The following is a 14,614-nucleotide window of genomic DNA, read 5'->3' on the forward strand; positions in this document are numbered from 1 at the left end:
AGATAATCGTTCGAGAATAACAAGTGAAAAACAAGTGAGAAGAAAATTATTTTGGAAACTTGTAAGTTCGGAAAATTCTAGTATATATCAATATATGTTATACATCTCACATCCGGCGGTCGATATTGTTTTGTGAGTGGGGTCAAAAAATAATATTCGTTATCAACCGTTAAATGTATGATATGTATCATACATTGATGTATAGTAGATTAACCCTGTAAGTTCACCAGGTTAAATCGTACATGTTTGGTTTGCGTATGGGTAAAAACAGTCATCGTCTTGGACTCTTGGTAATTACCATCGATGGTTCTCAACTTTAGACTAGTGATGCTCTCACCTCTCACTCTCAGCCATAGCTTTGATACTTTTGTCAAGTTTAAACGGCGATTATATATGCAAAGACTCCTGCGGGGGCAAGGCATAATCACAAAAGTTGAAACTTCAAACAAACAAAACATCGATGATAATTATCACGAATATATAAACAAACGAAACTTGATTGATATTTATAAAGAAATATTATACTCACCATCGTGTAGAACTATAGATATAACGTTGTTTCAAACAGAGTAAGAGATTGACAGGGTAGGGTGGTAACTGGTAAGACAGAACAGAGCAATAAGGTTTAACTTTGGGTTGGTTTTGATCCATCTTGTCAAAGCATGGCTCTTTCTGTAATCTGCGTGGTGTATAATTTTTACGTACACGACTACACGTTCATGTATTTATTTAAACGACGGTCTTCATTATTCATTTATTCGACGTCCTATATATAGCTAGTATTCTACTCAGCAGGGCACCAATAAATTGAGTGGTAGTGAGATTCAAAGTCATGGAAGAGAAGCTAATAAGGATTCATTTTCAATGCGATGTAACTTCTTGACCTGTGAAATGAGTTTGGTACATATATCTTACAGTCGTCTCCAAATTAATAAACAAAACTGCCAATATATAATGCACTTGTTAATGTATTCAACTTCTAACTTATGGCATGCTTCAATATTGTTCTGGCCTATGTATTAATATTCTGGTTTCTGTATTTGTAAGCCTTATGACTCATATTCTAATTTCAAATCAAGAGACATAACCAATTAATAATTAATCTAAACTTTCCATACTCATTCTAGAACATATTCATGGCTTTAAATGTTAAAGAAGTAACAATATAGAAAAAACCAATAAGATATGATAAATCATCAACATGATCGATTACATCTTCTTTTCTGTAACACACTGTTACAATCTTAAAAATCTTGTAACCGATCTTCTATTAAAACTTAAATGGAGAATCCTCACGCACTACATCCAAGCAACGAATCCAACTCCATTATCCTCGTGTTGGATTTCAAGGGAAAAGGAAAGAAATCAACGTAACACTGAATTTGATTCCCTGGAATTTATGTTCATCCTATCCTCCTCAATGGGAACTGTGTTATTATGCCCTAATGACCTTTCACATTCGTTCATCGCTTTCAAGTTTCAACCACCTACCTCCTATGGCGACCCTGCAACTCTCTCTCTCTCTCTCTCTCTCTCTCCATTGATAAAGGTCCATAATACCCACCGCACCCATATTTGATATTTCCTTCTTCTTCAGAACTCAAAATCCCCATGGACATGAAAACTGCGCACATCGAATAACCCCAAAGAAGGAAAGCCTTGAACAAAACCAAACCAAACCAAAAAAAAAAGACTTCAACGTCAGAGAAGGTAGGCCCCACCACCTCTCACCATCTGCTCTCTCTCTCTCTCTAGAAACTTATACTTGAGATTTTTCTTTAGGGAGAAACTCTCCTTCAGCATAACGCCAAATACCCGCATTTTTTCTTTCTCCCACTTCTACTTTACTCTCTCTCTCTCTCTCTCTCTGTTTTTCAGAGCATCAGAGGAGATATTTGTGTTGTTGTGTTGGAGTTGTTTAGAGAGAAATGGGTGCGTGTGGTTCGGCTCATAGGGAATCCGGGTCAGCCTTGAAACTCGGAATGACATTCGGGTCCAAACCCGGCAAGCTCTCCTCTATTCCACCGTCCCCGGTCAAAGAGAAACAGGCTACCAACGGTGGCCGTCCGATCAACGATCAGTGGTCGCCTGCTCGCTCCACAGCTTCGGCTTTTCGAGACTACGGTAAAATACTTCATCTTTTCTTCCTCTTCTTTTCAGTTTTTGTGGTCAAACGTATCAAGTGTCTTTCTTTTTTGGTCTTTATAGTTTTCTATTATTGTGTTCCTCTTCTTCTTTTTTTTGAATGAAAAGGTAATCTGTTTTTCTGTTGTTTCATAAGTGATGAGTTCATGTCATTTGCTGGTGAAAGTTGGTTACTTTTTGGTGTAACTCTGTTTGATTAGTTATGAGTTATGAGATTTTGCAAAGCTTTGTTGTTGGGTCATTTTCATGCCACTTATAAATGATGATGATGCTAGTTGCATTCATACTTGAGTTTCATTATGTATTTGCTCATGGTATGTTGTTGGAAATTGCTTAAATGTATTCTCCTGCTTCTTTTCAATAATCATGTTTCTGGTGACTCCTTGATTCAAGAAGCGGTTGTGCATTTACTTTGAGACGTGATGTGTTTTCTAAGTTCTTATTCTTGTTTTGATTGTAGTGTTGGTTAGGTGGAAAGAAAACTCAAATTTTATTTTGATTTATTTTTTACTTTGCGCTGGAGATAATTTTGGTGGTTGTACAATTACCCTTCAAAGAAAAAATGTTTTATTTATGTGGTCAATAGTTTTATTTCTTTGCTATGGTGGATATTGAAGTGGGAAAATTTTGCTTGAGCTACTTGTGAAGTAGCATATGTTTTGCCAGAGGAAGTGAGCACCACAGTTCTGATCACTCTTCTGTTTGTTTCTCAAGTAAATACTGGTATTGAGCTTCCAAGTAAATGGTTTTTTTATGGCTTGCTTGAAATAGGAAAAAGTTAAGGGACCTTTTCTTAACTCAGGTTTCCCAGGATCATATCAGGGATAGGTGCAATTCACTGTCCTAGACTTTAAGGAAAGCTAAGGTCCTTACAGTTTACACACTGTCTCCAGTAGTTTCTGACTTTCTGCATCAATGATCAATGGTACTTAATATAGAGGACTTTTAGTAATTGTGGTCCTGTTTTCATTACATTTGACAGTGATGCAACTCCATGAATTCTTGTGGTCTTATTACTAGTGTGCACCAGTAAGGATCATATGAAAATCTAACTTATGGCTTATGCATGGGCCACATTTGAACGGTCTTGTATACTTGAATGTGTTTCTATACTCTTATTACTAGTGACTGTGAGTATATTGGTACTCTAATTTTGTTGAGTTAGTGAGCTAATCATTTTCATGAACCGTTAGAAACTATAAGAAAGTTAGAGGCTTTTGAGTTTTGATCAAGTAATGTTTGAATATCAGATCCCCTCACTTCCCTTCTAAGTATTTTTCATTATTGATTTGATTTATGTTTGCCTTCCTTGCACCCCTAGATGACATTACATTACCACAATATCCGATTTTTGTTTTATGAACTCCCTTGTTTTATATAATTTGTTGATAAAAGTCATGCTCATGGCATGGTGCACCTAATTTCTTGCAGTTCCAACTTGGTTCATTGTTTAATTTCTACATGCTGGTGTTTGTGAGAGGGGTGTTTTTATAGGCTAGCACTTTTAGGATCTGTCATAAGTGTACTCTGCCAATTTTATTTTTGCAAAGCCTAGACTGATTGATGTTAAAGTTAATAACTAACTGTTTTTTAGTAGGTAGTAAAGAGGATGCCTTCTTTGATACCAAGCCTTGGTTGGATTCAGATTGTGAAGATGATTTCTACAGTGTCAATGGTGGTAAGAAGTCAATCAAAGGCTGTGTCATTTTGTCTTTCATGCTTATGATTTCGTACAGTTCTCTCTATTTACAGTGTGTTTGTTTGGGTTCATTTCTTGTGTGAGAAATATATATGTTGTTCCATCTTGAGTTGCACGTAGTATGATAGCAAGGAGATGTTCTACCTTAATTTGCACTGCTTGAAACACTGTGATTCTGATTATATTACTGAAAAAGTAAAATTAATATAATGGTATAACCAACAAGGTGTTTTTGTTCTCTTTTTTAACTCTGAACAACGTGTTGATTAAGCAGAATTACAAAGAATATACAAAATGCAGAAGACCTTTGATTTAGTCATCTCCTGTATTTCATACCATATGGATGTGAGCTGTTGCATAACCTGTTTATTGGCATTTTGGCCTCTTATGCAGACTTCACTCCATCACGTGGTAACACTCCGGTCCATCACAAATTCTCTCATGTCAACAAAACTCCTATTCCTGTTTCTATTCCTGCTCCATCTCCAATTGAAAAGAAAAAAAAACTTGCCGATCTCTTTCGCGAGAGCTTCAGTGATGGTGATGAAGCTGATGAGGCAATGGATGCCTCAGGTGATCAGACCATGACTAATGGAAAGATGGGAGTGAAGCCTACTCAAGACCTCCCTCAAAAATCTCGGAATGGTACTCCTTTTTCTGGTAGCGAAAGGACATCCAATGAGGATCTAAGTGAAGGCAGGCCAATTAAGCCTACACAGTGCTGCCTACCTACCTTTGTTTCTTTTTGCAGCCCCAGTCAGAGGAGGAAGATGAGCCCTACCATTGCAGTAGCTGAGAAAGCTTGATTCTGACACCGTGACACAATGTAAATGAAGAAGCGAAGTACCTGTTCAGAGACTAAACTTCGACCTCCATAATTTGTGAAGTCCCATGTAATCCCTGCTGTTGAAATTATGAATTTTGGGATGGAGGACATGTAAAGAGTAAACGGAAGATTTCCTATGAGATTATATTGCCCATGTAGTAGATATAAATAGAGGAGAGAAATCTTGGATACAAATTTTCAAGCTGCAATCACCTCTGCTTTGTTGCAATACCAAGAGGACTAACTTATCTATTGCTGGCTGCAGTGAATAAGTTATTTACATATAGGTGTGCTTAATAACTTTTAATTGCAGTGAAATTTACCCAATAGGCCAAATGCTCGGTGTTGGTTCATTTCTCAAATTCTTTCAATGCTTATAAGCTCTTGAAGCAAGTTTGATAAACCGCCAGAGTTTGGGTCTGGAACATTAGCCACTGCTAGGAGTACTAGCAGTGTGGCTCCCACAGTGAACTAATGCAATAGCTCGGAAGCACATGAAGCAGGAGTGTTCTTTTATGGTGAAGCCAATGTGAACGTCTGAGATAGAAGTATGGAACTAGACATCGGATGACAAACTGAGAGGGGACCCTGCCTTTGATCCAGAGAGTGGCAAGAGTAGGAAACAGACATAGAAGCATGGTCGCTAACTGGCTTTGGTTCTCGTATCGTTGTTGATATATACATTTGATAAGCACCAAGTACATGGCAATGTGAAACCGAGAAATGTATGTGTCGAAAGAAACTAAACAAAGAGTCTACTCCGCGATGAAGGCACTAGTTGTAGTTGGTGCTTTGGTGCGGCTCCTTTTTGCCCATATTCACAATGGCGCAATCGTTTTTGCAATTATTCAATTCCTGCTCTATTGGGAGACGATAAGTTTGTGTTTCTGTAGAAGCAGGCTTTGGTGTTTGGTTTGGACTTTGGAGTGGGGGGCTAATGGTGCTTGCTAAAAATGGTGGCAACTTCAGCATGAGAGTTTGTATAGGTTCACACTTCCACGCATTATATATAAAAAAGTATATATTGCCGCTAAACAAACTATTTGATCGAAGTCATGACTCACTACACTATGATAACTCTAATCATTGTCATGATTTGAATCAGCTAGAAAATCTTCATATTAAATACAGAAGATTATTTAGTTACTTAGCGTTACAGCTACAACTCCATTGGGTACAACACAACACATTATTGAATTCGTCCATAGAATTAGCGTCATGGCATTGTGATTAATCTCCCATTTTTGTAATATCCAACACATTCGAGCTTAAACGATTAATTTCTTACTAGCATTTTCATTCGAGTTCCGAATGAAGAACCATAAATAAGAAATAGCAATTCAACAACGTCAACGTAAGATGCCTATACCAACAATCCAATATTGTATTATGAGAGCTACACTAACTTTGCACATTCTTACCAGTACATATCAACTTATGTAAAGTCCAAATCTTTCTCACTACATTTCTATCCAAAATCATAGTCTAACAGTTGGGCATATATCACGATTCGGTCGTGAAATCATAAGCAATTAAAATAGACAGATACTGAACATGATCATATCCCTTCTTCCACTCCCCGCAATTACAGCTCCCAGACAAATATGAACGAGGCCAAACCATGTTTTCAGCTTAACTACGCATCCTCATCCTTTCCTTACCGAAATCTCAGTTTAATAATTGTCATGAATGATTACAGAACACCATAATCACATATTCCATTTTTAATTTTCAGTAGTGAATGCAATTCTCTCCTAAGAAATTGGTGATATACAGCTTCTCCTTATGCGTCGCCCTATCATACGGGTCTTTTATCAAGAACCAACTAATCTTACTTGTGCAATAACACAATCCTCTATATAAATCTCGCAGACAGTTCATAGGTTCCAAATTCTAATTACACCTCCAGATTTCGTATCATATATTTTTTTAATTTTCTTCTGATAAGAAAGGAAGGCTAGCCGAAAAAAGGAGACCCATTTCCAAAAACGTCATCGAAAGCCTGCCTTCCACTTTAGGCCAAATACCAGAAACAGATTGTTTTGCTTTCACACACTGATAATTGTTTGTTCTCGGTCGTATACTTATCTTCGTCCACTATATAAAGCCACCCTGAGAGTGAAGGGACCTCAGAAATTTTATTAACATACCCTTCAAAAATGGCTTTGCGCAGTTTAGCTTGTTGCATGGTGTTAGGTTTGGTTATGGTCGTTGCACTTGCCCCTTCTGCCGTAGAAGGATCGAGCCGGCGGCTTATCGATCAGAAAAACGGGGCTGTGGCTGCGGCTGCACAGGGTGGCGGTGTATGCGAGTCCCTGGTGACTGTGCATGGCTACAAATGCCAAGAGATATTTGTAAGCATAGGGTTATTTTCACTATTTTATCGTTAGCCTCAGGCTCAGGTCTCCGAAGTCTGAGATGGTTAGAGAAACTATGTATAATGTGTTCTTATGATGTTGCTCAGGTGACTACCGCCGATGGTTACATACTGAACGTGCAGAGAATTCCGGCAGGTCGTAATGGTGGTGGTGGCGCCGGGAAACCGCCGGTGATAATTCAGCATGGTGTTCTTGTGGTAAGTTCGATTCATGATTGATCATCCGATCTAGTTCGCGATCGATACTATGAGACTGTTTTTTTACTGATTCATCAACCGCTGTGCGTCACTAATTATGGCTGGTATTCATTTAAAGCTCCTTTTCTCTGTTGCATTATGAATATGGCACCGACTTTCATTGCTCTTTTGGCCATTAGATCTGGTACCAAAGTTGCTTGCAATCACTCTTGGTCAAAAGTGAAAAAACAGTTTTGACTTTTGAGTGTTTATCCTGTGGCATGTCTTTCTTCCTGTGCTATGTCACGCGCTTTGGTCTATTTCTAGCATTAGTTTACCTTAATTTACTTGACACTTTTTTGCCAATAACGAATTAGACAGTTTCCGCTTGTTCTGGCTTGATTTAAGCACCTGGAAATTGCTCCAGCTCAGAACCAGCTTTGCTATAAATCGCTTCAAGCTTATACCACCTTAATTATGATGACCATGCATGCCCTAATTAGTAGCGTAAGCTAATAATTCGTATTAGCAGTAACTAAGCTTCAGGCCGAAGTAGCCGTACATTGCAAAAGCGATTACGATATCATATACCACACTATCTTTCACCAAGTAAAATAAAGCTAGAGGAGAACTAAGTCTCTGCTTTTGTTTGGGTAGTACTAATTCAGAGGCTCAGAGACTCAGAGACTCAGAGCACATTTCAGCCTACACTAAACTCATCGCAAGTGACAAATTTCCGGTTAAAATTTCAAGATGGAGATAGATTTGAATATGTGAATCTGATTCTGAACATATAAGGCAAAACAATGACCGGTCATCTGAAACTAAAGCTGTTCGAAAACTCATGCACCGTTCCAGGCATAGTTCCATAGGGCACCGAATCCAGGACCTCTCTCTCCACCTCTTAACACTGTTAATTGTTGTCTCTATTATCTGAGGGCCGGGGTTTGCAACTTGTGTATTATGTATGTTGGCGCAGGATGCCGCCACTTGGCTGTTGAACTCTCCGGACAAAAACCTGCCGTTGATTCTGGCTGATGATGGATATGATGTGTGGATGGCTAACACCAGAGGGACCAGATTTAGCCGGCGACATACCACCATGGACGCAAGGGATCCGGTATACTTCACAAGCCAACACTTAATTTCTTTTCATTTCGACCGTAATCTTCTAAAGTGTATAGACGATACGATATTAGCTTCCATACTGAAGTATTTAACTATACTAAGTTTCGAAAATGCTAGGACCAACAACTTCTTATATATATACCTCGTCTTCTTTGTTACTTGCCTAATAATCCATTGTCATTTGACAGAAATTTTGGGATTGGTCTTTTGATGAACTGGTGGCGGATGATCTACCCGCTGTTTTCAACTACGTGCATGGCAAAACAAAGCAGAAGATTAACTACATCGGTCATTCCCTGGTAAATGCTTTAAGCAAAAATGTAACTTTCGATTGCGATAAACTACTGCTACCAAATTACCAAAACTTTGATCGATCGGGCCTAATGTTATCAACTATCTGAACGATGTGTTTGGCAGGGGACTTTATTAGCATTGGCTTCGCTTTCTGAAGGAAAACTGGTGGATCAGCTGAAATCTGTAGCTTTGCTAAGTCCTGTTGCTTACCTGAATTTCATGAGTACACCACTCGGTGCAGTCGGAGCCAGAATCTTTGCCGGCGAGGTATATGTTCTTGATCACATATATAATTAAAAGAGATCGATCGAACTACTACGTACTTATTTCGGTATATCTATGACAAATGCTATAGAACTGACACAACTAATGGTTCGTGCAGATCACCAGACTACTTGGTTTTGCAGAGTTCGATCCAAAATCGTAAGCATCGACTAATTAAGAAACAACTAGGGTTTAATAGTACCGGACAAATGAAGGTGGACTCTAATTTTGAGTTTTTTTATATATCGTAATTGCAGGGGTCCTGTATCTGATATGATAGATGATCTATGTGCCAGTGCAGGAGTTCACTGTTACAACTTATTGGCAGTACTTACTGGTATGACTTTGTTTGCAATATTTTCCTATATATGAACCTTACATATGAATTAAGGAGCACAGTAGAACATTAGAACTAGTCGGTTATGTTTGTGTGTATATAATGTAGATTTGTCAATAACTAACTACTTTTACAAATTTATCTTTGTATAAGGCCCAAATTGTTGTCTCAATAGTTCCACTGTTGATCTATTCTTGGCTTATGAGCCTCAATCAACATCAACCAAGACCTTGATGCACCTGTCTCAAAGTAAGTGATTAGCTAGTGATGCTAAATCTGAACGAAACTGCATGCTTAAATATCCATGTGTTTTAATGAAATTATGTTCCAATTTGCAGTTGTACGAAGTGGCGTTGTGGCAAAATACGACTACGGAAGATTGGACAAGAATTTTTTGCATTATCGATCATTTTCCCCTCCGCATTACGACCTTTCTAAGATTCCGAGGAACATGCCCATGTTCATCAGCTTCGGCGGCCATGATGCGCTCTCCGATGAACTCGACGTTATGAGTCTACTTGATCATCTGAAGTTTCACGACAAAGGGAAGCTAGTGGTTAATTTCATCCACGAGTATGCACATGCCGACTTTGTCATGGGGGTCAATGCCAAGGATCTTGTGTATAACAAAGTGATTTCTTTCTTCAAGCAGCAACAATAATACTGATAACTACCTAGTTGATTCACTGAGATTAGACTGGTTAAACAAGAGTTTAGTGTGCACTCGAGTGCGATTAGAACTAAAATGTACTAGGCTACTAGCTCCTCAGCTGTAATCTAGCTAGCTGTAAGCCACAATGTACATAATCGCTCCGTGAGCAATTTGTGATATTTCTAGTAAAACTCTTTTGAAAGCTTTGAATATCTGTAATGCATGAAGATGAAGATCACTACTGTTTCTGCAGGAAGCAATGCAGCTTCTTCTCCGGCATCATCATCCTCGGAAGATGATGATTTGTCCTCTTCAAATGCTTCTACCACTACTATAACTCTTCCAGTACTTCTGCAGCTCTATGACTGCAGAAGTGGGTTTTCTCAAATATTCAGCCCCAAATACATCAATGAAGGGGCTTGGACAAATCTTCTCAAAGTTTCAGTTATGGTGTTTTCACCGATTCTAAGATAATCATCAACGGAATCTGCTGCACATCCATCCGCAAGAATTCTGACTGCAACCGTACCTTTTTGTAGAGAAGAATCCAAGTTGGCCCGACACATTTCTTTTTTGGACAAAGTAGGAGTCATGAGCTGTTACCCCATCTAAAATTCGAACAAACAAAGGCCGATGCATCCAAAACCTTCTCCGAAATACATTTTTTTATGGATCGGATTTTCTGAAAAATAATCTTTGTACAAGTTTTGGTGGCCTTGAAGTCATTCCCTATCTTTATAGAGATGACCTAGAACAGAACCTTGACGCCTTCTCCTTCCCTTATCTTCTTGTAGAGCAAAAATTTGCAGATTGAACAATTCTTCGCTGATGATGAATTAGCAAGGAGAAGGCGCAAGCCACATTTGCATGGAATTTGTGAAATTTTGGAGGTTGGTCACACCACTAACACCCACACTTGAGCCACATATAAATGTGCTCAATACTCAATTTTTTTTGTAGTGAATGTATACTAGAGTTTTCCTATTAAAAAAACCCGTCGACCGTCTTGTCTTATTTATATGGACTACTTTGCTGAAGACGATGTTGATCAACTGATTGCTACCTTGCCTTGCACACACATGTATCATCTTTATTGCATCGTCCAGTGGCTTTTTTTTAATATTTATTTAATAAAATACATAGTAAGGGGGGTAAGACCAAAACTTTACCGAGAAAACCCAAAGGAAAAAGAAAAAGAAAATAGATAATCCTACTATGAAAACCGATAATTCGGAAATCTCAAGTAATCAGCTTGTAAGAACTTAACGAACATACTAGGGGGCTATCATACCAAGCAAAAGAGTCATTGGTGAGGCCTAAATTGGTCATTCTGTCATCTACCGCATTTCCTTCTCTGAATATATGACTGCATCGAAAAGACATATGACAAACTTTAGATAGATAGTTGTGCCAACAGACTCTTAAGTTCCACAGGGGAGAGAAAGATTTGGAAGAAAAACATGCCACCACACTTACAGAGTCACTTTCCAACCATAAGTAGAACCAATCTCTAGCAATAGCAATTGCCAAAATCACAGCATAAAACTCAGAATAAAAAGAAGAATTTCAACCAAGATTGACAAAAACCCCCATAAAAACCCGTCAATACCCAATGCCCCAGTGTGGAAGAGGCCATTAAGTCTTCAAGTCCCTAACTGAGGCCAAAGTGTACACTTTGTACCTGAGCGACACATATGTCGGTTGCATCGAATTGTACTCGTGTTATTTGATCCTTGAATAATGGTTTTTTTAGAAGAAACGTCCTTGTATAATGTTAATTCATGAATGTAAGATCCCACAGGAATCAGTCACTAATCTTTATTCATGCGCCTTACCTGATAGGAAAACAAAAAAGAGATGAAAAGAATATATGGATCAAATGCATTTGAACTTTGAAGGCATATTCATTGTTCATTCATCTCGGAAATGAACTCGAAGTTGCATCCTCACGTCAGTTCCAGGATTCTCTGAAATATGGATGTCGCCTAGTTCTTTCATGTGTATTCGTCATTGCATCTTATAATTTAGGGCTTTGTAGCTAGCAGCGTGTATTTATATGTGCCATAGTGATTGATCAATTCACCTTAACTCTGCATCGTGAAATTTTACTACTACATGCAAGTAAAAACTACAAGGAACTACCTCGACGTTGATTCCTGGTAATTTCCGAACCAACCAATTGCAATGTCATGTGAAAGTGAACAAGCATGTTAGTATATATGCTTTTTACCAAGACACCAAGTAAGTGCCTCTTACGGTTGAACGGCAATCTAATAACTCACCGGCCAGTTACTCAAGGTTTTCTTGTTTTCAAGGATCATTTCCTTGATCCGCAAACTAATTACTCACCGATTACGTACTCAAGCTGCGCTCTCTTTCAAGGATCATTTCTACCATGACGCAACATTTGAAAAATTGTTTGCGCTATTTGTGTATTATGTTTGTAGATTCCACACAAATCAGATGAACAATCACCATTTCCCCGCCGATGTTCTTAGAGGAAGCAATCGTAACCTTTCAAAATGCATTTTTCGATCGATCAATCAACTTATTATAGGAGACCGGCGGAGTGGCGGGGGTCAAGATGATGATAGCCTCAATAATTTATTTGAAGATAGAAATATGCATCCACTGTAGAATAAATTATTAACTAGTTTATGTCATGGTAATTGATGAGTGCTAAAGGCTAGGGCCGGTGATTACACAGTCTTCATTGATCTGTGCTGACTGTGCAGGTTGTCCATGGCCAGTATGATACTCTGATGGAGACTGTTTTGCTATAAAATTTGAGTTTGGAGGACCAACTCAGCTATTTTTCAAGTGAGTATGGTCACAAAGATAGATAACTTTGTTTCCACGCCAAGCTATAACCACCTAACTAGTTTTGCTTTACCGATAAAAAACCCAAACTCAACGACTACGAACATGAACGCTCAATTCGATCATAAACAATGGTATGGTCCCCTGTATATATACCTGCATAGGCACTGCAGGTAATGCTCATCAGTGCCTCGATTCATATTACGAAAGGAGTTACGAGTAAATAGTAAGGAGATCTAGATCAAGAAGTTCAACTAAGAGAAAATCACAGAATGGGGATCAAAAACACAATTCTGTTGTCTTTATTTTTTGTAGCTTTGGTTGCAAAGAATGGTTTGGCAGCGCAACATGTAGTTGGGGGTAGCCAAGGTTGGGAACAATCTACAGACCTCAACTCATGGGCATCTGCTCAGAAATTCAAGGTTGGCGATCAACTCGGTAGGTTTCTTAAACCTAATTAAATTCATCTCTAGCTTATTCTAGCTTGTTACATAATTATGGAAGAGCAGGAAATTAATATTAACTTGATTCAAATCTTGACAGTTTTCAAGTACACTTCGGGGTTGCATAGCGTTGTTGAGTTGCCTAATGAGAGTGCCTTCAAGAACTGTGATCTTGGTAGTGCACTTGACTCTAAGAAGGGAGGAAACGACGCCGTGAAGCTGACCAAGGCTGGTACAAGATATTTTGCTTGTGGTACTTTAGGCCACTGTGACCAAGGCATGAAGATGAAGATCACTACTGTAGCTGCAGGAAGCAATACAGCTACTTCTCCGGCATCATCATCCTCGGACGATGATGATTCCTCCTCTTCAGATGCTTCTACCACTACTACTTCAACTACTTCTGCAGCTTCTGCCACCTTCAATTCTTTCGCTTCATTCGTCGCTATGACTGCAGTATCGGCCCTTGTTCTGGTTTCTGTATTTTGAGAGACATGGCGGAGTCCTTTTAATTGAATGTCTGCTTTAATTATAGCCAGTGCTAATCCATATTTTTAATTCGATGTATTTCAGAATAAATGTGGCAGGGTTATTTGGTATGACCCTGTCCTGAATTTTGTAATTTGTGTCAATGAATCTTGATCTTGCTATTGGAAATTACAGTGCTGTTGGTTGGTGATTTAGTGTTGATCGATAATGTCAAATGTATACCTCAACTAGTTTTGTTTTTGTTCAAATAAAGAAAAGCAAATTACAACGAAGTTGTTCTCTATATAGAAAGATGTGCTACAATTGTGTCATTGTGTGTCACACTAACTCATATTTCATTCACATATCTTGGGGTTCCGATTTTCCAGAGACGTCTCAAGAGAGTGTATTTTCAGGTCATTGCAAATAGAGTGAGATGCAAGTTGTCCTTTTGGAAATGTTCTCTTTTGTCGCAAACGGGTAAGATACAACTTATTCAATCAGTGATTCAAGACATTTTGGTTTATAGTTTTTAGATTTATGAGTGACCGGCTGGTTTACTTCATGACCTTCAATCTTGGATCATGAATTTTTTTTTTGGACTAGAAACCCTTTGAAAATAGGCATGCCTCTTGTTTCTTGGCATCACTGTTGTAAACCCAAAGAGGAAAGAGGCTTGAGGTTACTTGATCTATTTGAGGCTAATCGTGCTCTTCTAATAAATAGATGTTGGGAGATGCTCTCTTCTTCCTCTCTAGCCTCTATTTTGCTTAGAGCTCGTTTTTTGAAAGATGATTTCCAACATATAAAGTCTTACAAGAGATCTTCAGTCTGGTTGGGTTTCAAAAACGTTTGGCCAATGTTTTTAAATTCTTTGCATTGGAGTGTTGGTGATGGTAAGATGATATCTTTTTGGCAAGATAATTGGTTGGGTGAGTCTCTTGCTACTAGTGTTGGAGTAAGTGGCTCTATTCCACCTTATGC

The 14,614-nt window shown here is 38.5% G+C and overlaps 3 protein-coding genes across 4 annotated transcripts; all 3 read left to right on the plus strand.

The window, feature by feature from the left end:
* Window positions 1–1,802: 1,802 nt before the first annotated feature.
* On the plus strand, window positions 1,803–4,954 carry LOC126799481 (uncharacterized protein At3g27210). 2 transcript variants are annotated; one of them, XM_050526688.1, is made up of 3 exons: window positions 1,803–2,124; window positions 3,740–3,823; window positions 4,238–4,954. In XM_050526688.1, exons 1-3 carry the CDS (start codon window positions 1,929–1,931, stop codon window positions 4,648–4,650), a joined length of 693 nt encoding a protein of 230 aa, XP_050382645.1. In that variant the 5' UTR covers window positions 1,803–1,928; the 3' UTR covers window positions 4,651–4,954. The 2 variants fall into 2 exon arrangements, with proteins under 2 accessions (XP_050382645.1, XP_050382646.1); XM_050526689.1 differs by having other exon boundaries at window positions 1,808–2,124; window positions 3,743–3,823.
* Window positions 4,955–6,826: 1,872 nt separating this feature from the next.
* On the plus strand, window positions 6,827–10,080 carry LOC126799081 (triacylglycerol lipase 2). Its single transcript, XM_050526197.1, has 9 exons — window positions 6,827–7,024; window positions 7,135–7,245; window positions 8,204–8,344; window positions 8,541–8,651; window positions 8,770–8,913; window positions 9,029–9,069; window positions 9,168–9,247; window positions 9,401–9,496; window positions 9,586–10,080. Exons 1-9 carry the CDS (start codon window positions 6,830–6,832, stop codon window positions 9,906–9,908), a joined length of 1,242 nt encoding a protein of 413 aa, XP_050382154.1. The 5' UTR covers window positions 6,827–6,829; the 3' UTR covers window positions 9,909–10,080.
* Window positions 10,081–12,895: 2,815 nt separating this feature from the next.
* Window positions 12,896–13,819, plus strand: LOC126799888 (mavicyanin). Its single transcript, XM_050527151.1, has 2 exons — window positions 12,896–13,157; window positions 13,263–13,819. Exons 1-2 carry the CDS (start codon window positions 12,992–12,994, stop codon window positions 13,649–13,651), a joined length of 555 nt encoding a protein of 184 aa, XP_050383108.1. The 5' UTR covers window positions 12,896–12,991; the 3' UTR covers window positions 13,652–13,819.
* The last annotated feature ends 795 nt before the right edge of the window (window positions 13,820–14,614 follow it).

Source organism: Argentina anserina, chromosome 6 (assembly GCF_933775445.1).
Source record: "Argentina anserina chromosome 6, drPotAnse1.1, whole genome shotgun sequence".
NCBI classification, from domain to species: Eukaryota; Viridiplantae; Streptophyta; class Magnoliopsida; order Rosales; family Rosaceae; genus Argentina; species Argentina anserina.